Source organism: Amaranthus tricolor, chromosome 9, assembly GCF_026212465.1.
Source record: "Amaranthus tricolor cultivar Red isolate AtriRed21 chromosome 9, ASM2621246v1, whole genome shotgun sequence".
Lineage (NCBI taxonomy): Eukaryota > Viridiplantae > Streptophyta > Magnoliopsida > Caryophyllales > Amaranthaceae > Amaranthus > Amaranthus tricolor.
The window spans coordinates 17,617,313-17,643,280 of NC_080055.1; the positions used below are offsets into that span (position 1 = coordinate 17,617,313).

At 32.6% G+C, this 25,968-nt stretch overlaps 1 protein-coding gene across 5 annotated transcripts; it reads right to left on the reverse strand.

The window, feature by feature from the left end:
* Nucleotides 1-1,414: 1,414 nt before the first annotated feature.
* On the reverse strand, nucleotides 1,415-21,860 carry LOC130824563 (uncharacterized). Of its 5 annotated transcripts, none has more exons than XM_057689616.1 (16): nucleotides 21,645-21,860; nucleotides 21,468-21,545; nucleotides 20,052-20,101; nucleotides 19,893-19,946; nucleotides 19,058-19,110; nucleotides 17,304-17,376; nucleotides 14,881-14,942; nucleotides 13,968-14,036; nucleotides 6,327-6,432; nucleotides 5,479-5,546; nucleotides 5,106-5,150; nucleotides 4,754-4,854; nucleotides 3,620-3,715; nucleotides 3,474-3,541; nucleotides 3,066-3,111; nucleotides 1,423-1,943 (listed from the first exon to the last, which is right to left on the reverse strand). In XM_057689616.1, the coding sequence occupies exons 1-16, from the start codon at nucleotides 21,828-21,830 to the stop codon at nucleotides 1,863-1,865; spliced, it is 1,236 nt and encodes a 411-aa protein (XP_057545599.1). In that variant the 5' UTR covers nucleotides 21,831-21,860; the 3' UTR covers nucleotides 1,423-1,862. The 5 variants fall into 5 exon arrangements, with proteins under 5 accessions (XP_057545603.1, XP_057545599.1, XP_057545601.1 ...); XM_057689621.1 differs by lacking the exon at nucleotides 1,423-1,943 and adding an exon at nucleotides 1,952-2,222; XM_057689617.1 differs by lacking the exon at nucleotides 1,423-1,943 and adding an exon at nucleotides 1,952-2,242.
* Between the last annotated feature and the right edge of the window lie 4,108 nt (nucleotides 21,861-25,968).

Here is a 25,968-nt window from a genome sequence, read left to right on the forward strand (position 1 = left end):
TTCTAGATTACTACTCTTTAACTCCAGTAAATTACAACTCCTTTTTCCTTAAGAACCATCTATTGGGGTCCTACCTTATCCCACATTTGGCTAATACTTTGAATATAGTAACCCTTAGAAACCCAGCATTTTCCAAGAGGCAGGAACACATCATATAATATTCAAAGGGTTAAGAACTAATAATCAAGCATCTAGAACAATACTATCTTGTCAATTTTGCTATGTTTTCTTTTTGACGCAAGACTTTTTGATATGATATACAACAAAATAATTAAGACGGAGAGAGCATGCCAATCTTTGATTCCATATAGCAGCAACTTAAACAACAGTCGCTAGCTATGGCCATTACCCAATGATGATCTCTATCAGCCAACAATGGCTTACATCATTCGAGTCAATGAAACATCAGTTTAAAATTTACTCCCTCAATTTCAATGACTAGTCATTTCATTTGATCACGTTTACAAAGATTTAAATTGAAGTCTTAATATCTCTAATGGTGCATAACAAAAATTGTAAAAAGTTGATATTGATAATCCTTGCGTTGAGACGAATCAAACAAGATCACACTTGACTGTTTTAACTTATAGATTAAAAAATAAAATATAAATTAAGGGTGAACTGTGAATAGTGTCCAAAAACTAAATGGGACAAAGTCACTGAATCGGAGGTAGTACATTTCAACCTCCATCCCAATGAGTTCACAGTAATATTTGCGAACATTAATGAGTGCATGGGATAAACTCATGTCTGCACAGTAATTCACTAGTACAGCTACTCATTAAGCGAATAAGGCTCTGTTTCGAACCAAAAACAGTTTGAAAGGTCTAAAAGGACTAATTGTGCTGAAAAATAGCAGTCCAAATCCAACCTCTAAGGAACCCAGATGGACTTGTTATGAAAGTAAGCTTCTGGCATCGAAAATTTGAAAAAAGTAAGATTATTTAACAACTTTTTTCCAAAAACAAGCTTCGTGAAAACTTTATTCCCAAAATAAGCGTCCGTACATCCAAACCTAGGCTTGGTGTAATGTCGTTACTAACAGCGAAATAAAAAAAAAATTAGTAAAGCCTCAACTTAAGGAGTTGACCAATCAACTCCTTAAGTCACTGTTACTAACAGCGACTTAATGCGTTTTAAGTTTCCAATTCTCCTTCCTCTTTGTCATTTCAGTTACTTCCTCATTCCAACCTACGAGATTAAGGAGTTGACCAGTCAACCTTAAAGTCGCTGTTACTAACAGCGACTTGAGGCTTTACTAATTTTTTTTTTTTTTTTGCTGTTAGTAACAGCGACATTACACCAAGCCTAGGTTTGGATGTACGGATGCTTATTTTAATAATAAAGTTTTCACAAAGCTTATTTTTGGAATAAAATTGTTAAATAATCTTATTTTTTTTCAAATTTTCTCTGGCATCTGGGTCTAATTAGAAAAAATCAACTGTCATCTATTCTTTCTTTTAGATTACCACAGATAATGATATTCTGCGACAAGATATGTCATTATCCGATGCAATATAGAAAGACAGAGCGACTGACGGTGTATCACACTGTTAAACTAGTATCAACGTTCAAAACATCACGAAAAAAGAAAACATAAGAGTAAGTAGTATACAATCAGAACTTGGCATATGAATAACTATCTAGTTATCTACTATATATTTACATTGTTGAAAACCTTCTAAATCTAAATCTAGACTTATTCATTCAGTTTAACAGTACTATTCGCAATCTTAAGATGTAAAGTAAAAGATAGCTCTAAATTTACAGAACTATGTTCGATACTGAGAAGACTTATTGAGACCAAGTGTATTTACCCAGACAATCAATCATAACCCCAAATCTATGACAATAGCAGCTCTTCATGTTTTAAGATGGTAGTATTTGTCCAAAAGCTTCTCTGTATACTCTCCGAAAGTCAGCATACTCTTTGAAGGAATCAACTGGCAAAGAGTAGGGATTAGATTACAGTGCACCGTAATAGAACATACACTAACTACATTAGCAGAAAAGAGATTATGAAATGACACTCAGTTACAGCTTCTCCACGTAATCATGCTTTAGAGTAAATATTCCACTTTCTTTTCGTTCATGTTCATCATATTTAGTCGAAATTTGATCCTTCCTCGTTGATTATGCTCTACCTCAAAAATCTCTTTCGTATGCTTCATGTTGTCCATGCAACATGTCATTACCCCATGCCAAGTAGCTCCCGCCTAGGCCTGGTTTGAAAGGCTAAAACCTAAATGTATGCAATCATACTTTTGGTAATATAACAAAGAGATTGTAATATTTCAGGGAATTTGAATTAGGAAGTATTGAGATTGGGAAAAGGGAAAAAAGTAACGAGCTTGAAGTAGCCCCTCAAGAAATATAAGTCTAGTATGGACTTAGTCCACACTAATATTAGTGTGGACCAAAATTTACACTCCCCTCTTATACTCTTATGCTTTTACACTTCACCCAACTCCACTCCACTCTACTCTACTCTACTCTACTCTTATACTCTTACACTACACTCTACTCTACTCTTACAAAAATTCAAAAATAAAAAAAAATAATTAAAATAATTAAAAACTAAAAATTAAAATTAAAATTAAAAAAATTTAAAATTTAAAATTTAAAAATTTAAAAAATTTAAAATTAAAAAAATTAAAAAATTAAAATTAAAAAATTAAAATTAAAAAAATTACATTAAATTATTTTTTTCAAAAAGTTTTTTTCCAGTTACTTTAGAGTATGTAATAAAGAATGAAGAGAGTAGGAATAGAAGTGTTAAAACTTGGTCCATACTATTTTAGTGTGCATCAAGCACACACAAGAGTTTTTCCCTACCTAAATGAAGCTCAACTTAAATGATATTGCAGTCTAGAGTTCTAGTTCACTATTAGCTGTTTTGAGAAAACCAATTTAAAGCTATAATAACAAACAAGATATTGTAAGTTGTAACCATATATGGCTTCAAAAATGAAGCATAAAAACATAAGGCTAAACCACTAATTTACATCACAATACAGGCATGACAAACTGCCAAAACAAAAAAGAACAAGACATAAAAAAGTCACCTCTTTGTGGATATGAACGATTTCTGGAAATTTGAGCTTTTCACTCCTACAAAATAGGAATTTTCATTACACATTACAATCAAAAACTGACTCCACTAAACAACAAGATGCATTAAATCTAGACTGATTGATGTTAATTCTCCACAACAGCAAGAGCAACAATGTCAAAGTCTTTAACCCATGAAAGAGATCAGCTACATGAAGCAATAATCTAGTCTAAGTGACTGCCCACATTACGATGCGAGTATACCTAAAAATCCTGGAGTAATATTACACATACCAACCACGGGGAATAACTTTTATTAGTTAGCAGGTATCCGCAGAAACTTTTTTTATGTTCTCAAGGTTAAATGCTTGCACCCACAATAAAAAATGAAATTTGATAAGATTTCTCAATGAATAGCATACCAATCAGGTTGCATAAATAGTGCAAAGGTTGACCGTTCAAGACCAGATACCCCCGTTCCACGTGGTGCCTGAAAAATGAAAGTTCAGCTAAAAAGAAAATAGAAACGTGAAACATTATGGAAATAAAAAAAAAATCAATAAAACACCCGAACACAATGAGGCGTGGCATGAAGGTAGCCTTCTGATAGAATTTCAGTAGTTTCACCAATCTGATATGCTATTTCATCTTCTCCAAACACAACCTGCAAATAGAGTTAAATCTTTAGTGTCAAAAGATTTCATATGTCAAGCACAAGAGTCATTTATCAAGTGTAAACAAACAAACCGAAAATTTCAAGAGATTGTAATCCTATGGAGTTTATAACAACAATGTCAAGGAGATACAATATCAAATCCAAAGCGGAATACAATTTAACTTCTTTTCATCAGCCATCCTTCTTTAAAGAGTACATAGCTACATAACTTACGCCAAACTGCATATTTCCAAGGAATAATCTTTTTGAGGCATCACAAGAAAAACAACAGATTTGTACAGTTTTGAATTCCATCCCTCAAATTCAAATGCCTAATTTTTATAGATTGTTTCCGATGCCCACGCTGCAATTGGAATATTTATGAGCTAGATATGCCAGAAACTCTATTAAGACATGCAACCTTGTCTACACTTCTAAGAGAAATTTAACTGTAGAGATAGAAGTCAAGCTGATTCTCTTGGGCTTTTGTTTTATGATTACACTTTTTCTAACTAGTTTCCTTCATCTCTTTTCAGTCCTCTTCTAGGGTTTAACTCTAAGAATATGGTTAAATCCATGCTGAAAAAGCAATGCACCATATGATGGTTAAAGTCTTAAAGAATCCTCACATGCAGATGCACTACTGGCCTTATTTTGTTCATGAAGACCTTCCATAAATTTCACACATACGAGGCACAGTTATTGGAAGGACCATTTCATGGCTAAAAGGTTGCTTGTAAGACATCCAAAGAGCAAATGAACTGCAAGTAAAAATCAGATCATATGTAATTGACATTTACCCCAAAATCTATAGCAACTCAACACATATATTAAATAGTAATTTTTTGATAACTTCTTCCACATTAAAGTACTCCAAACAGCAGATAAAATATAACGGAAAACTCACAAGATTAAGACCAAATGATCATTTAAGTACTCTGAGTTTTGTAGCATCTTAAACAAACAACTAACAAAACAGAGTCAGAGATATTAGTTAAAGAGCTCTGTGTCTATTAGGAACAAGAAACGTAAAATTAGAAAGAATACCTTGATAACTTCATCATTCCTGTTTTTCACATAAAGGCCAGCAGCTTTATCGGGACAAGCCACTTGAACACTATCTTTTAGAAACATGCCACATGTAAGACCTAAATATAGAGATCAAAGCAGCTGAGAAGCCAAACAGAAAGCAGTACAAAGAAAAGACACAAGATATACAGTAGATGTGCTGCCACTAGAGAGCAGAAAATATATGGAAAATTTACACCTGGGGAGGAAATTTACATTTCTACCACAAAAAATAGGAAAATTAAAACAAAAATCCAAATGTTTAGTGAATTCCTTAACACTGAAAATTGCAATCAGAGATCAAAGTAGAAAATGCTAGAACAAAGCGAACCTCTAGACAATTTTTTACTTGTTATGGTCCTTATGGATGAGAAGCCTATATGACAAGGCCAAAAAAAAGAAAGCAGCGTTAATCAGCATTAATTCAGAGGGTGTGTTTTGAATCTAATATGTCGTAATCAGAAGCCTAAGCATTCTTGTATTTTCTTTTAGTAGAGCTATTGTCAGGATATTGGAAGATCAAAATTGTTAATATCATTATGCTCATCATGTCAATTAAAACCACATACACATCATATTTATATGAAAATGCCCTAGACTAAATTGTTTCAGCAGCATAGAGTCACTATATTATCCTAGAAAAAACTAAAAAGATGAAAACGTTTCATGAAAACGTGAAGCACATGGGTCAAGAAATTTCCAACCTGTTAGGGAACCATGGTCTGTATGCCATCCACACCATGAAGACATCCAGTCGTTTTTACAATAGTCACTGTTGGATATATCCTCATTAGCAACAAATAACGGAAATGATAGATGATAAAAACAGACTGGAAGTACTTTTTACATGATATAGAATTACTCGCTAACCACAACTATGCACCAATGCCCTCAAAGAGGCTCCTACCAAGGCAGAATAAGAAAGGCCAGCTGTCTACAGCCTTGCCTTTGCAATAACAGAAGTTGGATTGCAAACCCTCATTAGTTGCTTGCTTCATATAAATATGAATCGAACATAGTTTAATGCAATTTTAATGACCTCTTTGTAAGTTTTATCATTAAAAGGGTAAGATTACGTACATCCAACCCTCTCAAATCCCACCCTAGGTGGGAGCCACATACTGACATTGGGGTAAGAGAATGTTATTGTTGATAATCCAAAACCAAAGTACTAAGAATCTTTTGCTCTTTTGGAGATGGAAAAATCCAGGAAGATTTAATAAATTTCCAAAAACCTTACATTTTACAAATCAAAAAAAAATTTCAAGTGATGGTATTAGTAAACTACATCTTTCAAGCTACTATGAAACCAGAAATCAGGGAGAATTAAGTACTCCTTTGTTACTTATAATGATAAAAAGATACTAAATCAAACTTTACTACTTAGATCTTTATTTTTTATCCATCAAGGGAAGTCTGATTAAGCTTGATTTTGATTACATTAGATCAGTACGTAACAATAAACATTTGCGGATATACAGATAAACTAAAAAAAGACAAAGATCCCGAATATCAAATAACGAAAAAGGCTTAAAACTAACAATTAATCTACCTCTCCTGTGTTGGGAAGTAGTACAAAAGTCGGCCCTTGTGACAGCGAGAACGGTGAATTATATGCTCAAGGCCATCATCTACACCTACTTTCATGCCTTTTGACACTACAAAAGTTGGAAAAGGTGACATCAACTCAAATTATCAAAAGAATCCCCACCAGATAAAATAAGTAGCAAGAGCACTTTATGGTTTTCAAAGCATCACCAAATTCAGCAAAAGCATTTCAAATAAAATGAGAATTTAAGAGGTTCATCTGTGAGTATCATACTTAATCAACATTCTAATAACCCCAATGCCACCAAGTGCCTCCCGCCTAGATGAGAATGTGACATTTAGGAGGTCAAATGTACGCAACTTTACCCTTGTAATAACAATTAAGTTGTTTTTTATTGACCCTTGAGTGTTAATATTAGTTGAGTATATCTAGAGTGGACTTTGTGCACACAAATATAGTGTGCACCATATTTAACACCATTAACATTCTCACTCATGCTCACTCTTTCCCTTAACTAACGTGTTTTATTTTCACACAAATTTACTTCTTCCTCGTTTTCATGTCAGTGATTTTCACCCTTCTTTTTCACCATTTTCACCACTCCTCAATCTCTTTCAATCCCTTCTTTCAACTATAAATTCAAATAAAGGTAATTAATTTTTTTTGATTTTTCTTTAGATTTAGTTATCTTTTTGTCGATTTTAGTTGAACTATAATCACTGACTTTAAACTTTGTCGATCTCAAACTCGGATAAAAGCAGGGGCGGATTTAAAGTGAGGTCAACGAGGTCAGTTTACATCACTTAAATCCAAAATAAAATCAAATAGTATAAAGAAATATATGCTAAATCAGTGGTTAGTACTCTCATCTCCCACAGCATAGACCCAAGTACAAAACTTATTAACAGCATTCATGAATAATTTTTGTTTAGTTTTTATTACCCTATTAATTACCCCAATTCCCAAAGAAAGTAAAAGCCCAGCAGGCAGCAGTGAGCCGGTAAATGTCGAAGCCTTTCCTAAAGACCCAAACCCTATAAGACTATGACCGGCACCATCTGACCAGCGACCAGCGTCCACCACTCCACTTGCCGGCTACCGCGTTGCACATCACTGTCTTTTGTTGGACCATTTATGATTTCTCTTGTTTAAGGTTATTTTTTTCTTTTTTCGTTATAATTTTTTGTCATTTAATCTTAATGTTGAAATTAATCAAATTAATTTGTAGTAATTCAAATCTAATGTTCGAATGATGATGAAATTTTTCATATTAATTTTTTATTTGCAATTTTATTAGTAGAGTTGTTAATTTTAGGTTTTTTTAAATTAGGTAAATTACTTAATTTGTTGGCATAAATTGGATTTTTGAATTTAAATTTGATGTTGAAAGTAGAATTATCAATAGACAATAGTGATTAATAATATATATGGTAATGAATCATTATCATGGTTGTTGTGTATTGTAAAGTTGCAAATGGATAGATATTTCAAAAGACTTGCTTTTGAATCACATTTTCTTTCTAATTCATGGTCCGAAAATTCAACAGTCCACTTGGTGAAACTCAACACACTCAACATCAAGCTTCTCAAGTTCCATTGAATCATAACCCTTCTACTCAAAGAAGTAGAGTTGATGTTAGCACTCTTCCTTCCGACCCTGTCGATAAAAACCCAATATCATATTATGATGTAAATGATCGTGATGAGATAAGAAGTGCTTATATTCAAAGAGGTCCATATCAACCTCATAAAAAATCTTATCTGCAAGCTTTAAAGTATGGATCCGTACGTCGATTTAAAGAAGAGTGATATCTTAAGTATTCTAATTGGTTTGAATATAGTCCTAAAAATGATGCTTGTTATTGCTTGTTTTGTTATTTGTTTGCAAGCGAAAGTGAAACTTCAAGTTTCCAAGAAGGAGAGGCATTCACTAGTGTTGGTTTTAGGACTTGGAATAATATTAAAAGATTTGATACACATATTGGTGGTGTAAATAGTACTCATAATAAATGGGTAAAATGATTTAAAGATCTTATGATGCAAAATTAATCCATACAAGCTACTCTTGATAAACAATCTGAGCAAGTTAAGATTGATTATAAGAATCGTTTGAATGCATCTATAGATATTGCTAGATTACTTGTGATTTCTGGAATACCTTTTCGAGGTCATGATGAAAGTGAAACATCCTTAAAAGAAAGGTAATTTTCTTACTTTCTTAGAGTTTTTTGCTGGAAAAAATGAAAGTGTTGGTAGTGTTGCTTTGAAAAATGCTCCCATTAATAATCAAATGACATCCCCTTCAATTCAAAAAGACATTATCAATGCTTGTTATAAAGAGACCATTAATGCCATTCTTAAGGAATTTGGAGATGAGTATTTTGCTATTTTAGTAGATGAATCTCGTGATGTGTCTTGTAAGCAACAAATGAGTCTTGTTTTGAGGTATGTTAATAAAAGGGGATTTATCATGGAGAGGTTAGTTGGTCTTTCCCATGTTACTAGCACTACCGCTGAGTCACTCAAAGGAACAATTTATTCTATGCTTGATCAGTTATCTTTGAGTCCATCTCGTATAAGGGGGCAAGGTTATGATGGAGCAAGCAACATGAGCAGTCATGTACATGGGCTTAGGACATTAATTCAGGAGGATTGTTCATGGGCTCACTATGTACACTGCTTTGCTCACGAACTTCAGCTCACTCTTGTTGCACACAAACATGTTGATGTTGAGCGTCTTATTGATTTGATTCAGCTCACTTTAAACACTATTGGTGTTTCTTATAAACGTAGAGATGAGTTTGGACAAAAACAAGTCGAGATGGTTGAAAAAACATTACGTAAAGGTGAGCTTATAACTGGAAAGGGTTTAAATCAAGAAGTTGGTCTTCAAAGACCTAAGGATACTCGTTGGGGTACACATTTTAAAACCTTTTGCAATTTCATTACTATGTTTTCACCAATTGTTGATGTGCTTGATGCTTTTGTTCTTGCGGGAGATAATGATATAGCTAAAACTCAAGCTATTTTGGATGGTATTCAAACTTTTGATTTTTCTTTCATGGTACATTTGATGAAATTAGTGATGGGAATTACATATCCACTTAGTCTATCTTTGCAAAGGAGATCAAGATATTGCAAATGCTATAAGATTGCTTCATACTGCTAAGAGACAATTTCAGATGACTAGGGATGAAGGTTGGGATTCTTTGATGAATGATGTGACTTCTTTTTGTGTAAAACATGATATTGAAATTCCTAACATGGATGAGCTTGCCCCTTTACGAACTCGAGGAAAATCAAAGAGAAGACGTTTAGATGTGACACTTGAGCACTATTATCGTGTTAATGTTTTCTACACGATTCTTGATATGTAAATGCAAGAACTTGATAGTCGTTTTCCCGAGACTAGTACAGAGTTACTTATTGGAATTGCTTGTTTGAATCCGGCTAATTCATTTTCCAATTATAACAAAGAGAAGATACTCAAAATGGCTAAACTTTCTCCCGATGATTTTGATGATCTGGCCATTGATTGTCTTAGTTTTGAGTTAGATGCATTTGTTGGTAATTTTGCAACTGATGAGAGATTTTCAAACTTGGCCACTCTTGGTGAACTCTCTAAAACGTTGGTCCGTACCAACTTGTATAAGTCGTGACCAACTTTTTTTAAGCTTCTGAAGTTGGCGTTGATTTTGCCGATATCCACTGCGACCGTTGAAAGAGTGTTCTCTGCAATGAAGTTTATCAAGACCGACTTACGCAACAAAATTTGTAATGAGTTTTTGAGTGATGCTATTGTAACTTATTTTGAGTGTGATTTGTTTCATAGTTTGTCAAATGATGACATTTATGCGTCGCTTTCAAAATATGAAAACGCAACGTGGGCATTTGCCTTAATTTATTCAATGGTGATTGTAATTTTTTTTTTATTATTGACATCACTTTTTTTTTCTGGATCCGCCAATGGATAAAAGAGGAGGATAAGTAGTAGTTTAGTGACAACCAACTCAGTAAAACTTAGTCATATCCCATGATAACAATTCAAGAACCAATAATCAATTCTCGTGGGGCATCCCCTTCTCAACAATGCGCTGCACTTCTTAGCCGAGTGTAGTGAAAAATATGCAAAGGTTGTTAGGTCGTCTTCAAGATCGACACACCACATTGCCACCCAAGTGTGGTGTCCGCTGAGCGGGGGGGAGGTTAATTATACTAGGACGTCATCTAGAAATGACATACCACATGGCTCGAGTGTGGTGTCAAATGAGCAATGGCATATATGATTTAAAATAGGAGGTTAAGGAAAACCAAGGGTCATAGGTTAAAATTGGGATCATGTAACATAGGTAGCTTAATCTTTAGAGCTGGTGGATATCATGGAAATAAGAAAATGGGTTATATGCCAAAAAAATAGTAGGTGAAAAGAAGAATTATGAGAGTGAAAATTACGTACGATAAAGAAATTTTAAACGTCATAAGTGTGTATGCAGAGCAAGTGGATGTTATAGTGGACACAACAATCACTCCCTTTGATGAAAGTAAAGAATTTAGGCGAAGTATCTAAAAAAATTAGAGGTGGAGAAAGCTTTGAATATAAAATGAAGCCTAAGAAAGTGGTTGGGCTAAATGGTATACCTATTGAGGTATGATGATGTCTAGGGAAGATTGGAGTAACTTGACTAATTAATCTTTTTAACATGATTTAGAGGATAAACAAGATGCCTAACGACTGGAGAAGAAGTACTCTAGTGCCCATTTTTAAGAACGGAAATGTCTAAGATTGCTCCAACTATCAACGAATAAAACTCATGAGTCATACTAAAAGTTATGAGAAAGAATGACTGAGATACATATGAGAACATATATCTCCATATCAGAGAACTATTTTGGATTTAAGCCAAAAAAATTTACAATGGAAGCAATTCATCTTATAAAACAAATAATTGAGTACAATAAAAAAAAATCTTCATGGTTTTCATTGACTTAGAAAGACAATGTACCTAGAGAAGTACTTTGGTGGACAATGACAAAGAAAGGTATCCCAAGAAATACATTAATATAGTACAAGATATGTATTAAGAAGTAAAGAGTAAAGACGAATGTTAGGATGTGTATAGGGACAACAAAGGATTTTTTAATCACAATTGGCCTTCATCAAGGCTTTGTCCTAACTTTCTTTTTGCAGCAGTTGTAGAAGTTATAACACGATTAATACATGGAAACATGTCTTGGTGCATGTTGTTTGTTGATGATATTTTTTTCGTAAATGAGACAAAGAAGGGGTAAACGCCAAATTAGAACATTGGGACAAGAGTTGGAGTTACGACGTTTTATATTCAGTCGGAATAAGAAATAATACATGGAATGTAAGTTTAGCACAAACAAGATAATGAGAGGCACTATAAAGCTTAAAGAGAAAGAACTCGCTCCAAGTGGATGCTTTAAATACCTAGGGTCTATATTTCAAAGTAGTGTAAGATGCGACCCATAGAATTAAGTGCAGGTTGCAAAAATAGAATGCAACTACTAGAATATTATGTGATAGAGATGTGCTCTTAAGCTAAGGGACAAGTTCTATCGAAAGGTCATTAGACCAGCGCTTTTATATGGATGAGAATGTTGGGCTTTAAGAAAATATCATAGTAGGAAGATGGGAGTAGAAGAAATGTGAATCATTGTTACCTGGAACGACTTTGTGTATGGAACTGGGAATAGAAACAGGAACAAGGAACGCGACCTAGATTGACTCAGGAATGTTGAGTATGAGATACATTATGTAAAAAAATATATATATTTGATAACAAAATTGAATTAAAAGATACTTTTTTCTTTAAGAAATTAGTTTTCTAGGTTTCATCTTGTTTTCCTCCCTTCTTTTTTCTTTAAAGTGTAAATGAAGGCCAAAATATGTTTTTAAAAAGGTCTTCTACACCAGAACATCACCTTGAGCGATTTGGGTCGTGTTTTGTGGTGATTGGGGACGGACGTTCCCGGATCGCGGAACGTGGCTACGTTCCACGTTCCATAACTATGATGTGAATTGTTGATGGATGCGTAGGTCTACCTTGAAGGAAGAATAAACGAAGATATAAGGAATGGTTAAAGAGTTGCAAATATTAAGGAAAAATGAAAAAAAATTATTTAAGAAGGTTTGGGTATATGCAAAGATGGGGTAATAGTGAACCGGTAAGAAAGATAGAAAGTTGGAGCTCATAAGACTTAAAAAGAGGTCAAGGAAGACCGAAGATGACTTGGAGTACAGGTTTGAAAAAGAACTGAAGGATCTAGACTATAAACAGAGATAGTAGAAAATCGGGATGAATGGAGACGAAGAATCTATTAACCAACCATTAACATTTATATATTGGTTCATGTAGCCGAACCCTATCATTTGTGATTAAGGCTCTTGTTGTTGTAAATTGTCTTATGAAAAAAAATTCGAAGAAATTAAAGCGAAAGTCATCAATTCTAATGTTGTTGAGGATGATGGTAGTCGATTTGAAATAGCATCCAATGAGGTTATTGATATTTATAATCTTTGCGTTGAGACGAATCAAATAAGATCCCACTTGACTATATATTAGCTTATAGATTAAGAATAAAATACGAATTCAGAGTGAATTGTGAATAGTGTCAAAAAACTAAATGAGACAAGGTCACTGAAACAAAGGGAGTATTTCATTTCTTCGCCAACATTTGCTGATTTTTGCCTTACTTAAACTTTAACAATGACGCTCATCGAGGTATTACCTAACCTCTCTCCAACTTTGTCTCTCCTCATTTCTTCTCTTCTCACTTAGTTTTGCACAATTTTGCAATTGAATTCGTAAGTACCTATGGCACTGTTCTTGATTTGTTTTCATAAGGATTTTAGTTAAGTTTTCCAATTTTGAAGTGATTTTGTTGTATTTTCCCTTGCACAAACTTCAACACTGTGGTGAGCTGATGGTAGTGCTAAGGGAGAGTTGGCCCAGAAGTGGGCATTTGAAAACATTAAAGAAAAGAGGTAGAGAGTTGAAGAAGAAAGAAATAAGAAAATGAAATGTCAGGTCAGGTAAGTGTAGCGAAGTTTACACGATAGTTTTATTGTGGACGTTACGATATTTGCAAATATTCAAGTAAGTGGATGTAACAACTTTATATTTGCTACAAATTTAGATGGTAATGGATACTATCACGTCAAAAGAAGAATCAGAACGATACAGAAAAATTCACTTAAAGTATCAACAAGAAGATTGGGAAAGGCAGTAAAAGTACATACTCCCTCCGTCCATTGAATTTGAATCATTTTTTATTTTGGTCCGTCCCACTTAATTTGCATCATTTCTATTTTTGGATAATGGTCCACCACTTTCTTTTAATCTCATCCATACATTTTAACTCTCTTTTAATTTCATCCACACAATTCATTCTCTCTCCTCATTCATTACCACTTTCTTAAAAATACACCAATTTCTCTTTGATGCAATTCAAAGAGGACGGAGTAGTATTACATATCATGAAACACTTATCAGTGATAAATCTCCATAATGCACCAATAAAAAATATCAATGACTTAAATAATGTGAAGCATTTAATAGCTAAATTAGGGATATCATGAACTTGAAGCATTTGAAAATCAAATATAGCACTAAAAACTACCGTATCGATCACAATGATACGCCACCATCAGGCCAACATCAAGCATTATCCTTCCAAGTGTTTTAAATGCTGCACATAATCAAACAACAAATACATAACAAGAGAAATAAAAGCACAGAAGCATGACAAACTAAGGAAAAAGTAATAAATTATAATAAAGTTGATAAAAGGTATGTGACGGTCGGACTTCTACATAGATGACTATGAAAAAAATTGGATTATCAAAGTCGAAATCAACTAATTTTCACGATATATAGTGAGATACTGAGCGTGATGAGCCCAAAGGGTTCGTCAAAAATACAACAATAAATCAATTAAAAACTAGGATCACTGAAGGTTAAACGAAACTAACACCCTATGTTTACTTCGACACTTCACTTTGTCTTAGGCATATGTGGGACACTCGACACACAGATAAGGGAATGGAAACCTTGCTTGACACCTTGATTCCCATCCGAACTCTTATTTTAAAGTACATAAGAAAACATTTAGAGTAAAAAAAAAACTAAAAAAGATTATGTAATGGATGCACACAATGACACAAATGATTTGAGATCATAATTTTATAATAAATCTATCAAACAAACCACCTAAAATATGTTTATGTGAATCTTAAATGAGAAAAACACATGAAAAGTCTTCAAATTCAACGAAAAGGTTAAATGTTCCATCTCCATACATATATTTAGTTATAAAGTCCTATCTAAAATTTTTACTTTCAACATGCCAGACATTTGGATACAAACTTGTACACATGGCTGATTAACATAGCTAACATCTAAAAGTTAGATAGTCAGTGAGGATATCAACCAAGAATGAGATGATCAACCATTAACATATAATGTAATAAAAACATTTGTGTTAACTTAAATGTGCGTACACAAAAAAAAGGGATTGGGATGATACAACTTACCAACTTCTAGTTCTGGCAAAGCTTTTTGTGGCCATATATTCCTCCCACAATATGCTGGGTACCTACAAGAAAGAGGATGAGAAAACCTCTACAAAGATGGAAAAAGCGGCCCTAATAGAATAAAAACTTCCCTGTTACATAACACCCGCATCAGCATATTATTTCATAATAATAGTAGCTCAATAAAAACTCCTCCATTACGTTACGTAACAAAGATGGAAACACCAACCCTAATAGAATAAGTTAATTAATCACACACTAAGAGAACCTCAAATATTGCAAGTCCAATATCTATAGGCATATTATTGTATAATAATAGTAGTTTAACAACAAAAATGCAATTGTAAGTTTTATGTGAATTTTTTTCAGATGACACCGCTTCGGCTGCAATTCGTGTTATTTCTCCGTTATAGCGAATTCCGTGACACCGTGACCATTTTCCATGACCGCGGTTTTTTACCATGTTGAACGGTGAACTTTAACCCTTTCTTAGTCTTGATTGATAAGACTTAAGTATCCACATATGAAACATCTTAATGATTGAACTAAATAAAAACAAAGTTCTCAAGTGTGCACTCAAATTTAGTCTAAGGCAACATAAATTAACAACCGTTGATATAATGATTACATCAACTCCTATGTGACATAGGTTCTTTGTTTTAATGATATAAATGGCAATGATGGAAAAATAAATCAATGATAAGGATGTATACCCATTATTGTTCATTAAGACTCTTGCTCTTCATTATTCGATTACTAACGTCGTAAAAGGTCAAGATTGACACCAAAAATATACAACATAGAAAATTCAAATGTCAAAAGAAACAAATGTAGAGCACAAAGAGATTATTCGTCCTATTCTAATAAGTAGAGATTAGAGAAGGGGTCACACTTTAGATATTACAATGTCATGATTATGAATACACTGCTATACACATGCAAGCACTCAGCAAATGTTGCAAAAAAGAGTGTATGACATGATAATCTGTAGCATATAGGGCGACATTTCTACGGACCTACAAAGGAATAGGAGATTACATAAATCATTTAGTTGTGTCAATCATCTTACCAGGACACACCCATTTCATACAATTGATTTCAAGTATACAAATACAATCGTGTGGCCTTCCAGTTCAACACTTCAATTTTCAACCACATTAACCAACCATATGGATCCTACCATTATCAAGGTTTAGTGAGGTGAATATGTACTGTTCTTATGACAATAACCAATATAAGCTCTCTAATCCATAAAATTATAAATACAAATCCTAAACTCTACAACACTAAAATTCAGGTTGTAGAAGATATCACTAATAGTCATAAGTTTCATGCTAGGTAATAACGAGACACCATGGAAACATTTATTAACCATGTTATATTCTTATTCTATTTTTATCTTCATGATTGGAAATAGGAAAAAATACATTTTAAGGATGGCCACGGGTCCAATTCTCCCCCCATCTGCTCCTATTTTTAGGCTTTAGGTATAAATTTTTGAGACCCCAGCAGATCCAGATCCAAAAAAATAAATGGGTTTGGGTTTAGGTTTAGGTATAGGTCTAAGCCTCTAAGGTCTTCAGACCTAGACTCTTTTTCTAGACCCTACTTATTACATAAAAAAATCAGTTTTAAATTGGTTCTAAAACTATTTCTATATTCATTTGGACAGACTTATATACAGCCTATAGACCCATTTTACTACTAATGAAAACTTTGAAATGTAAAAAGTTTAAGTATGAATAATTAAATCAAGACCCAATTAGGACCCATTTAGAATACTAAACCTATCAGAACAGCGGCCTGGGTTTGGGTCTGGGTCCAAACTTTTTAGACCCTAAGGGTTTGGGTATGGGTCCACTAAAAATTAATGGGTTGGGGTGTGCCGGGTGTGGTTAGACCCGACTCAGACCCAACCCATAACCATCTCTAGATTTAATTCTAATACAACCCCTTTGTTTTGACCTTTGCTTCATGGTCGATATGATATTTTTTAGAAGTTAAATGGTATTGTCTGGTAAGTCACAACAATGACTATCAGCCTTTAGGTAAACTTTTTCAAACTCAAGTTTAATTTTCTACTTTTAGCTTGTAGCCATTCCGTAGGGCTACATAGAACATTTGTCATATGCAAACATGGAATTGAGACCCCTCATAAATCCATCTTTATAATATCTTCAGCCACATCATGTAAAAACAAGAGTATTCAAGAATTAGCTCAATTTCAACTAGTTCAACTCCTAGTCAAACTAATCCAAAAAAACTACCATAAATATTTATATCATCCATATTATCTAGACATCTTATTATTTTCATCTTCTACCTACTATGTTCAATGTCGCTAATGTGGCTCCCGCCTAGGCAAAATAAGGGGTTTTAATGCTAAAAAAGAATATTCCATAAAACAAATCCAAACCACTTACCTTTTAATAAGATTTTGATCCGTTGTCGGCACATCTAAAATAGGATTTGCATAAAATGAGCCTTTTAACATATCTGCATTAAAAAAAAAAAAAGACAAATTTAAACCATAAACCGATAGTTGAATAACAACATGGTAAAGATACTTTCTCTATAACTCGAATGAACTGCGTAGAAAATCCTCACTTATTATAGGGAAATTCCACATGGTAGCATCGAACTTTCATGAAACGTCAGTGGTAGTGCTTTTGTAAGATTTTTCCACATGGTAGCATCCAGTTTATGCCTTATCCAACTACCGTAGTATTTTCCGTTAAATTCTTATCAGCATCCGTTTAATTCACTATTTTAACGTTTCTACCCTTATTAAGTGTTGGTTCTTGTCTTTGTAATTTGCCCTAAGCATTTAAGAGATTGATATTTTAAATGGTGAATTAAAACGCTAAAATAGTGAATTAAACATTTGAGAGCATAGAAATGGTTCAGGGCAAATTATAAAGAGAAGAACCAACACTTAATAAGGGTAGAAATGTTAAAATGGTGAATTAAACGAAAAATTGACAAGAATTTAACGGAAAATGCTACGGCAGTTATATAAGGCATAAACTAGATGCTACCATGTGGAGAAATCTTACAAAAGTGCTACCACCGGCGTTTCATGAAAGTTCGATGCTACCATGTAGAATTTCCTCTTATTATATTCCATGTGGGCATGAAAAATGGTAGGATATTGTTTTACAAAATTAAACAAAAATCTTGCAAAGACACCATTGGCTCATACAAAAAAAGATATCATTACCATTTTATAATATTAATATTATACAAGTGACATGACTTTTTAGTATCTCATAAATTTTTGTCTTCTTTAGAGAGGTGCATTTCCCATGGACACTTAGGTCACATCCTCCCTTATGGGTAAAATTTAACCATCTTTCATCTCTCTCTAGACTCTGATCATAGTTTCTACAAGCAAAATACACTGGGTATGTTGATGATGATTTCTCAACCTTTAGCAAACAATTAGCCTACCAACTAGTGGAATTAGCTTTAATTTTTTTTAAAAAAAAAAAGAATTCCTTTTCAGTTTTGTACTAACCATCTATTCCTCGGTGGTAGTAAGATCCATTGATTTTAGGTATTTTGATGCAAAAGAGACATGTCATCATCCAACAAAAGTCAATAACCAAAAGTAAAACAATGGAGCACAGTTTATCAAGGTAATTAGTGAGTCATGAGAACAATGCTATACTAAAGGCCTTGCTATCAGCAACTAGTATGTGTTCACAAGACTATTAATGATGCGAAAAGGGGTGATTAGTTTGGACGTCTAAGAGAGATCTACCAAATGTTCGCCCATACAAAATTCCATGTGAGGCTGAATTGTCAAAATGTTGAGCCAACTTTATATTAATAAAATTGGATTACATTTAGTAATGTTATAAATATAATGAATTGTCTACTTGTGTTTCCTCTTTCATCAGTCCTTTGTTTTTCAACAAATTAATTTTGCGATTAATAAATTTGACCCTCTTTGTTTATATTTTAGTAATTGATTATCTATTTCTACTTCAACTCTTACTTAAAAAATTGTGTCTTGACTCAACAATAACTTGGCCTCAAAAAATATTTGTGCATCTCTATTTATAATAAAGTTAGAATTTTTTTTGCTTTTTAAGAGCTTTCAATAAGTTTTTATCCTTAACCTAGGAAAAAACATAACGTGCAATTCAAAAGAAAACATAATGAAATAACTTGCCAGGCTTCCCAGATTCAAGCTTCTCTTTCCCATGACTCCAGCCATAGTTGTACCTGAAAGTTTCAGTCCAAGAACCATAAAGTTAAAACACTAAAAGCACGCGGAAGTTCTAACAAAAAGTGAAAGGTCATACTAACATTTGATTAATGAGAACAATAGCCATCCTCAAAAGGGTCAACCAGAACAGGCCTTGATAGGTTATGCCACAAATTAGTAATACACTTTAAAATAGGTCCCAAAGCATCTATTTTAGAAGGGAAATTGGGATGAAAACAACACTTAAGTGTATCATTACATAAGGCCAGTCAGAAATATTATTGATGTGGATTTTATGTGTTTAGATAACGGTATTGTTTGTTCTTTGTTCTGATTCACAATCTATTACTAATCAAGTATTGTTGTATATATATGGCAGCATGAACAATACCTAATACACATTCTATCCGAATGACAAATCTGGAAGCATGAACAATACCTAATACACCCTCTCTCCTCCCAGGGTAAGATAATGGAGGAAGGAAGGATTGTTGTGGTGCTTCGTTACCTCTATAAGAAAAGGTGTTTATTTTAAAACATTTATCCAAAATAAAAAATCCATTGATTGCTTCTGAATAAATAAGAAGTACAAAAATAAATATTTAGAAACCAATAATAAAATACAACCTTAAACAAATTGTAGAGTAGGGTGAAAAACAAAATGATTACCCTAATACTAAGCATGCCTTTACCCCTTTTATATATTTGTTGGAAGAAGTCAGTAAACATAAAAGGAAAAATTGTGGACATTTCAAACCAATCAATAGAAATACCAAGAACCAATCAATAGATAATTAACCTGCTATCGGGATCTTCAAGTACTTTCTTCTCTTCTTCTGAAAGTTTGGCTAATCTAAAGGCAAATGCACGATATGATCATAAAAGTTGTGAGGCTAGAGCTATTAAAATATCCTTTGTGATTATACATAAACATTAAGATTCATTCTAGAATGCTTACTTTGGTGAAAGACGTAGAAGAGACTTACGTAGTGAAGAAAAACCAGGAACCTATGAAAACACACAAAAAAATTAGGTCAGTTGTACAAAAAGTTAGTTATTTTCTCTAATATCCATAGAAACTTATATGACAATGCATGAAACCGAAAGGTATAGAACTTCATCAACAAAACTCGCACAGTAAACCCCAAGCCTCAACCTCTAGAAAGATATTTTTGTTCTCCATTTATACACCAAAAGGCTTTACAACAAGGATTGGCTACACAACAGTGTGGTAGGTAGCATGGATCCCTTTATTCTAACATTTTAAACCTAAAGATCTTTTAGTCCCCCATTTTTCATGATGATTGGTATTTTGGTATCAATTTCCACTTGCTATTTTTTCGTTGTATCAATTGTCCAATCATCCTATGTCAAGCTTTAGGAAGCACTCTTTTCTTGAGTAAAATTTTATATATATAATTAAATTGACCACTGTTTGGTAAATGGTCACAAATTAAGGAACAGAAATAGGCACACAAATAAATTTATTATGAAAGTTCCATTTTAACTTGCATCACATTGCATCTACTATAACAAGTATAGTTCCCCCACTTTAACTGACTACTTCGATAGTAAGCAAAGGGAATTCATACAAAAAAAATCAAGTAAAATTCAACCTAGTTTGACAAAAGTTCTTTTCAAACGCTATAAATACCAACAAGCAAATTATGTGAGAACAGAATAAAAAATTCAAATATAGTTTGTTATTTCGTTTGAGGAATGACCATGAAAAGATTAATGGTATGTTCTGCATAGTTAATCTTATGTTCTATTCAAATCAAGAGTGTCCACCACTTCCACCAATGCACTTTCAATACAAAATAAGTTCTAAGAAGTCCAATTTAATTCAATAACTTCAATTCAATATGATCCAGTCTCGTTCATTGCTATTACGTTCGGAAAAAGCCGTTCTCGGCTCATTTGACTTGTTTCAAAGTTTAATAAGCTCAATTCAACTTCGTTTAAATCAAAACAATTCTGAATCTAAAAATTTCTATTGATTCATTCACTTATTCAATTTTAATTAGTACACACTACAGTCTACACACCAAATCACTTTAGATTTTAATAAGTTTTACCCATCACTTCCGAAATTTCACCCCTGAAAAGGTCTGATAAGTTTAGTTGAGTTCATATCAAAATTCATTTTCTTCAACTTTAATGAGTTCGTTCCATTATAAATTAATTCAATTCGAACAAGTTCACTTCATTCCCAATCAGTCAGAAGAACAAGTCAATCTACTTTATCAACATCAGGGGATTTGCATGATCGGAACCACTCTTCCAAAACATAATGCAAATTTAACAAATAATAAATTAAGTGATCAACTAATAGATACTTGTAAAACGAGCCAGTAAAGTTATGAAAATTTACACTGGAAATTGAGATAATTCCAAGTCCGTTAGGTCCAAAACCTTCTTCAATCATGGCTGACAAATCTGCGCTTTTGTCCTTGATAAAAAAATCAAAAAATATAAAAAATTTCAAAACAAATTTGCCAATTTAAAAATTAACGAAAACAATACCAGTGAATAATAACAAAAACATTACTTGGATGTCGGAAAAAGGAATGGTGACAGTATGGACAGTAGGAGGAAGAGCTTGCGAAGAAACTGACATCACGGGAGACCGAAAATGAAGAGATAAAACCCTATAAGTTGGTAACTTTAGCGAATTGTGAAGAATTGTTTTGGAGAAAGATGGAGGTGTAAAAATGTTGGAGAACTTCAGAGTCATCGCCGTTTACTATAATTTTTGTAGGACTTTGATACTAATATGTTACGTTTAAATATTTAGAGAGGGAAAATTAACGAGTACGTCTCAGACGGTCTCAACACAAATTAGACGGTTTCACCATTAGACATATTTCATACTTAAGTTAAATAGTCTAATAATAGAACTTTTTAGCTTATGGATTTCTTGTTTGGAGGTTATCTCACAGTGAGACGGTTTCATACAAGACACTGATTTACAAAACACTTACTATGCGCTATATTTCAAAAAATACTTACTATAATTTTTAGTAGGCATTTTGAACTTATTTTAGTAGGTATATTTATTTTAGTAGGTATATTTCCATACGGAAACAGGAATTTTGAATAATTGATATAGACATTTTGAACTTGTTATAGTAGATATTTTTGCATGCTGAAGTAGACATATAAACACCTAAAACACATAACATAAACTCCTACACCAAATAACCTAAATGCATACGGCACATAATATAAACTTCTACAACACATAAAATAAATACCTATAATAAATAACCTAAATACCTACAGCACATAACCTCAACCCTTACAACAAATATCCTAAATACCAACAGCACATAACATCTACTTGACAACTTTAACATATTAAAAACACCTACTTGACATACTGGAAATCCCTACTTGACATATCCTAAATGTCAACTTGAGGTATTCTAAACCCCTACCGAGTAAATGTGCAGTTCCACTATATTTTTTGTTTTTTTATTTTTAGAAAATCTAATGCGTCGGCCCAATTGAGACCGTCCCTTTAAAAGATGATCTGTCAAAACAATTCCTGAATAAATAACAGTCACTCAGTGAGTCACCCAAGGCTGACTATTGTTGATTTTCAAGGCTGTTAGTAGCTGATTTTCAGGGGTGTGGTGCGTGGCAAGTAGTTGATGGGGTGTTAGTTGTGTGTATATCTCAATTCTATTTGTATTGTCATAGGTGCTTATGTAATTTAGCTTATGTATGTAGTAACATGATTCGGGGTCTTATATTTTTGTCTTTTATTCCATTCGTTTTCTTTCTTTATTTAATTAATTGTAATGATTGGACTTTCTTGGTTATTTTATCTTAGTCCTTTTTTTTTCCTTTGGTTGTCTATAATTATAATTATTTTGTTTATTAGAATTCTATGCTTACCTAATGTTTACCTAATGATCGTTAGATTGTTAATGTGTTGTATTGATATTCTTGATTATTTCATATGAGGCCTTTTTTTTCCTAGGTTGTCAATAATTATAATTGTTTTGTTTATTAGAATTCAATGCTTACCTAATGGCTGTTAGATTGTTAATGCGTTGTATTATCTAATGCTTACCTAATGATCATCAAATTGTTAATGTGTTGTATTATCTAATGCTTACCTAATGATCATCAAATTGTTAATGTGTTGTATTTCATTGTTGTGTCTTGAGAGGTAGGTGATGTTGGACTTGTTTTTTTGTGTTTCCACCTATACATTTGGCCTTTTATTATTTGATCTAAATGTATTGAAATTTGTACTAATATTATCTTTTGTTTTTTTTTGGAAGGTAGGTGATATTGTACATGTTTTGTTATATTTCTAACCATATCTTTAGACTTTATGATTGGCTGATATTTTGTGACATATTAATGTACTTATTCTTATTTTTAGGAGTGACAATACATGTTTGGCATGCTTCTTGGATTAGTGATTTTTATGACATAATTTATGTACTTATTCTTATTTTTAGGAGTGGCTCATTCTATTTTTTGGGAGTGACAAATACATTTTTAGGATGCTTACCGTATTCTTGAACTTTGAGATTGCGTGATATTTGTTACATAGTTAGTATACTTATTTAGTTTTTAGGAGTGGCTCATTTCTATTTTATGCTTTTATATATATATATATATATATATATATATATATATATATATATATATATATATATATATATATATATATATATATATATATATATATATATATATATATATATATATATATAGACACACACACACATATATATATATATATATATATATATATATTATAGTTGTCCTCTGGACACTATAGCACTCTTTGTTCTATTTGAATTCTTTTGTTCTATATCCTATTTTATGCTTATATATTCACTAATGATCACATTTTACAAATTATCTATAAATTAACATCTGTTTAATACCTTATTAGACATTTTTAGATAATTCCTTTTTCCAATATAGAAAGAAGAAATTTACTTAACACATTCTCATGCATAGATTGGCATTCAGATGCTGCAATGTTTAAGTGCTTCAATCTTGTCACGTTAGTTTCAACTTCTCTATTCCATTAATCTTATTTTTTTATTAATAACTCTATAAAATTGCAATCCCAAATAAAGTACAGTTGACTAGTGGGTAAAAATGACAAAAACGGTTTGAATTTTACATCTACCTTTATGACTTACTTACTACCATATTTTAAGGGTAAGCAACTTAATCCAAAACATGTATACAAGTAACAATTGTACTATTTTGGTTATCTATACAAGTCAGACACTAGTTTTAGGTAAAATGGTACCACCATACTTAATTTTTCTATAAAACAGCAAACCGAGTAATATTTTCCGTAACACAAAGTTCATAGTTCATCATCATCAGTCAGTGAAAAAAAACGGACTTACATCCTTAGTTTTTAACAGTTGAATTCATCCTTTGTTGGTTAGTTTTTTCTTTCTACTTAAGTTGATTTATTTACAAGCATATAACTTTATAATGTGATCATATGAATGTTTATATGATATTTATAGACAAATTTATAGTGTATCTTGAAAAGATTATTAGTTTAAGTATATTTGTTGTGCTTAGATGCTTGGTACACCTTTAAGCTAGACCTTTGCGTTTTCATGTTAGTAAAGTTTGTATATGCTAACTAGAGTGCTATGTTATCTGAATTACAAGAGTCATGACGAGACAATCATCTGCACCTGAGCTGTCTCGCAAAGGATTAGTGATAAATAAAATACAAGTGAAAGTTATCGAGAAGCCTCGTCCTTTCCAATCACCAGGGAAAAAGAAATACCAAAGACTTTTCCTTCAAGATGCTGTAGTAAGTAATTTATACAACATCGATGTAGAAACATCTAGCATGTATACTATCTAATACTGAGAATGTAATCTATTCGTTGATTTGATAGGGTGATGTAATGCAAGTGACTCTCTTTGAAGATAATATCACTGCATACGCTGAACTTATTTAGCTGAATGGAGAATATACTATCACAAATGCAACTCTAAAGTGTATTGATGTCAAATACCAGAGAAGGGTAAATATGAACTTAGCTTCAACAATCGGACTATGATTGAGCCAGTTTCTTCTCAGAAGCGTAATGTTAAGCTAATGTACACTGCTTCCGAGCAATCCCCAAAAGTGCAAAGTCCGGTGAAAAGTTTAGTAAGCAGTCCCAATACCTCTTGTGCAATGTTTTTCTAAACTAAAAGGCACATGACTAGTCGAACACACAATTATTTAACATAGATGTGCTTGGCATTGTTCTTTTTGTTGGAGCTATGAAGAATGTGAGAGGTCCAAATCTAACTGAAATCTACATTACAGATCATAGGTTCTTAACTACTCTATACACATGTATTTGTTATCTATGATAACTACATGAATTGAATAATGTAACTAACTTAATATTTACATATCGTAGTTCTCAACATCCATTAGCTTTCTCAGCATGGAATAATTTAGCTATCTTTTTTAAGTGTAAATCTAATTAACAAAGTACTACTAGTATGTGTTTGTTTTTGTATATTTCTTAACACGTTTAAAATGAAGGCTTTAGTATATCAACCACCATGTGCACACACATTACTGAAGAACCAGAAGGAGATAAAGTTGCAACATTGTCAGGATGGTATGAATAACACCAATTAGGCCAGTTAAATTTTAATCCGATTCAAAATTAGCCCGAAACCTAATTGAATACATTTGATTCTAGCATTTTTTATTGTAGCTTTAAAGTCGATATATTAGACTTTATTCAATATGATATCTTTTAAAAAAACACAAATAAATTATTACAAATTTTTTGATTAAATTTAATAGTATGAAAAAAATTATATAAGTTCTTAACATTTTTCTCACTTCTCATGATATTTAT

Coding starts and splice junctions, on each gene's coding strand:
- LOC130824563 (XM_057689616.1), bottom strand. CDS start 21,830: ATGACTCTGAAGTTCTCCAACATTTTTACACCTCCATCTTTCTCCAAA. Junction 6,433..13,967: donor GTATCATTGTGATCGATACG/GTAGTTTTTAGT, acceptor CAACTTTTGTAG/TGTCAAAAGGCATGAAAGTA. Junction 3,542..3,619: donor CCACGCCTCATTGTGTTCGG/GTGTTTTATTGA, acceptor TTCATTTTTCAG/GCACCACGTGGAACGGGGGT.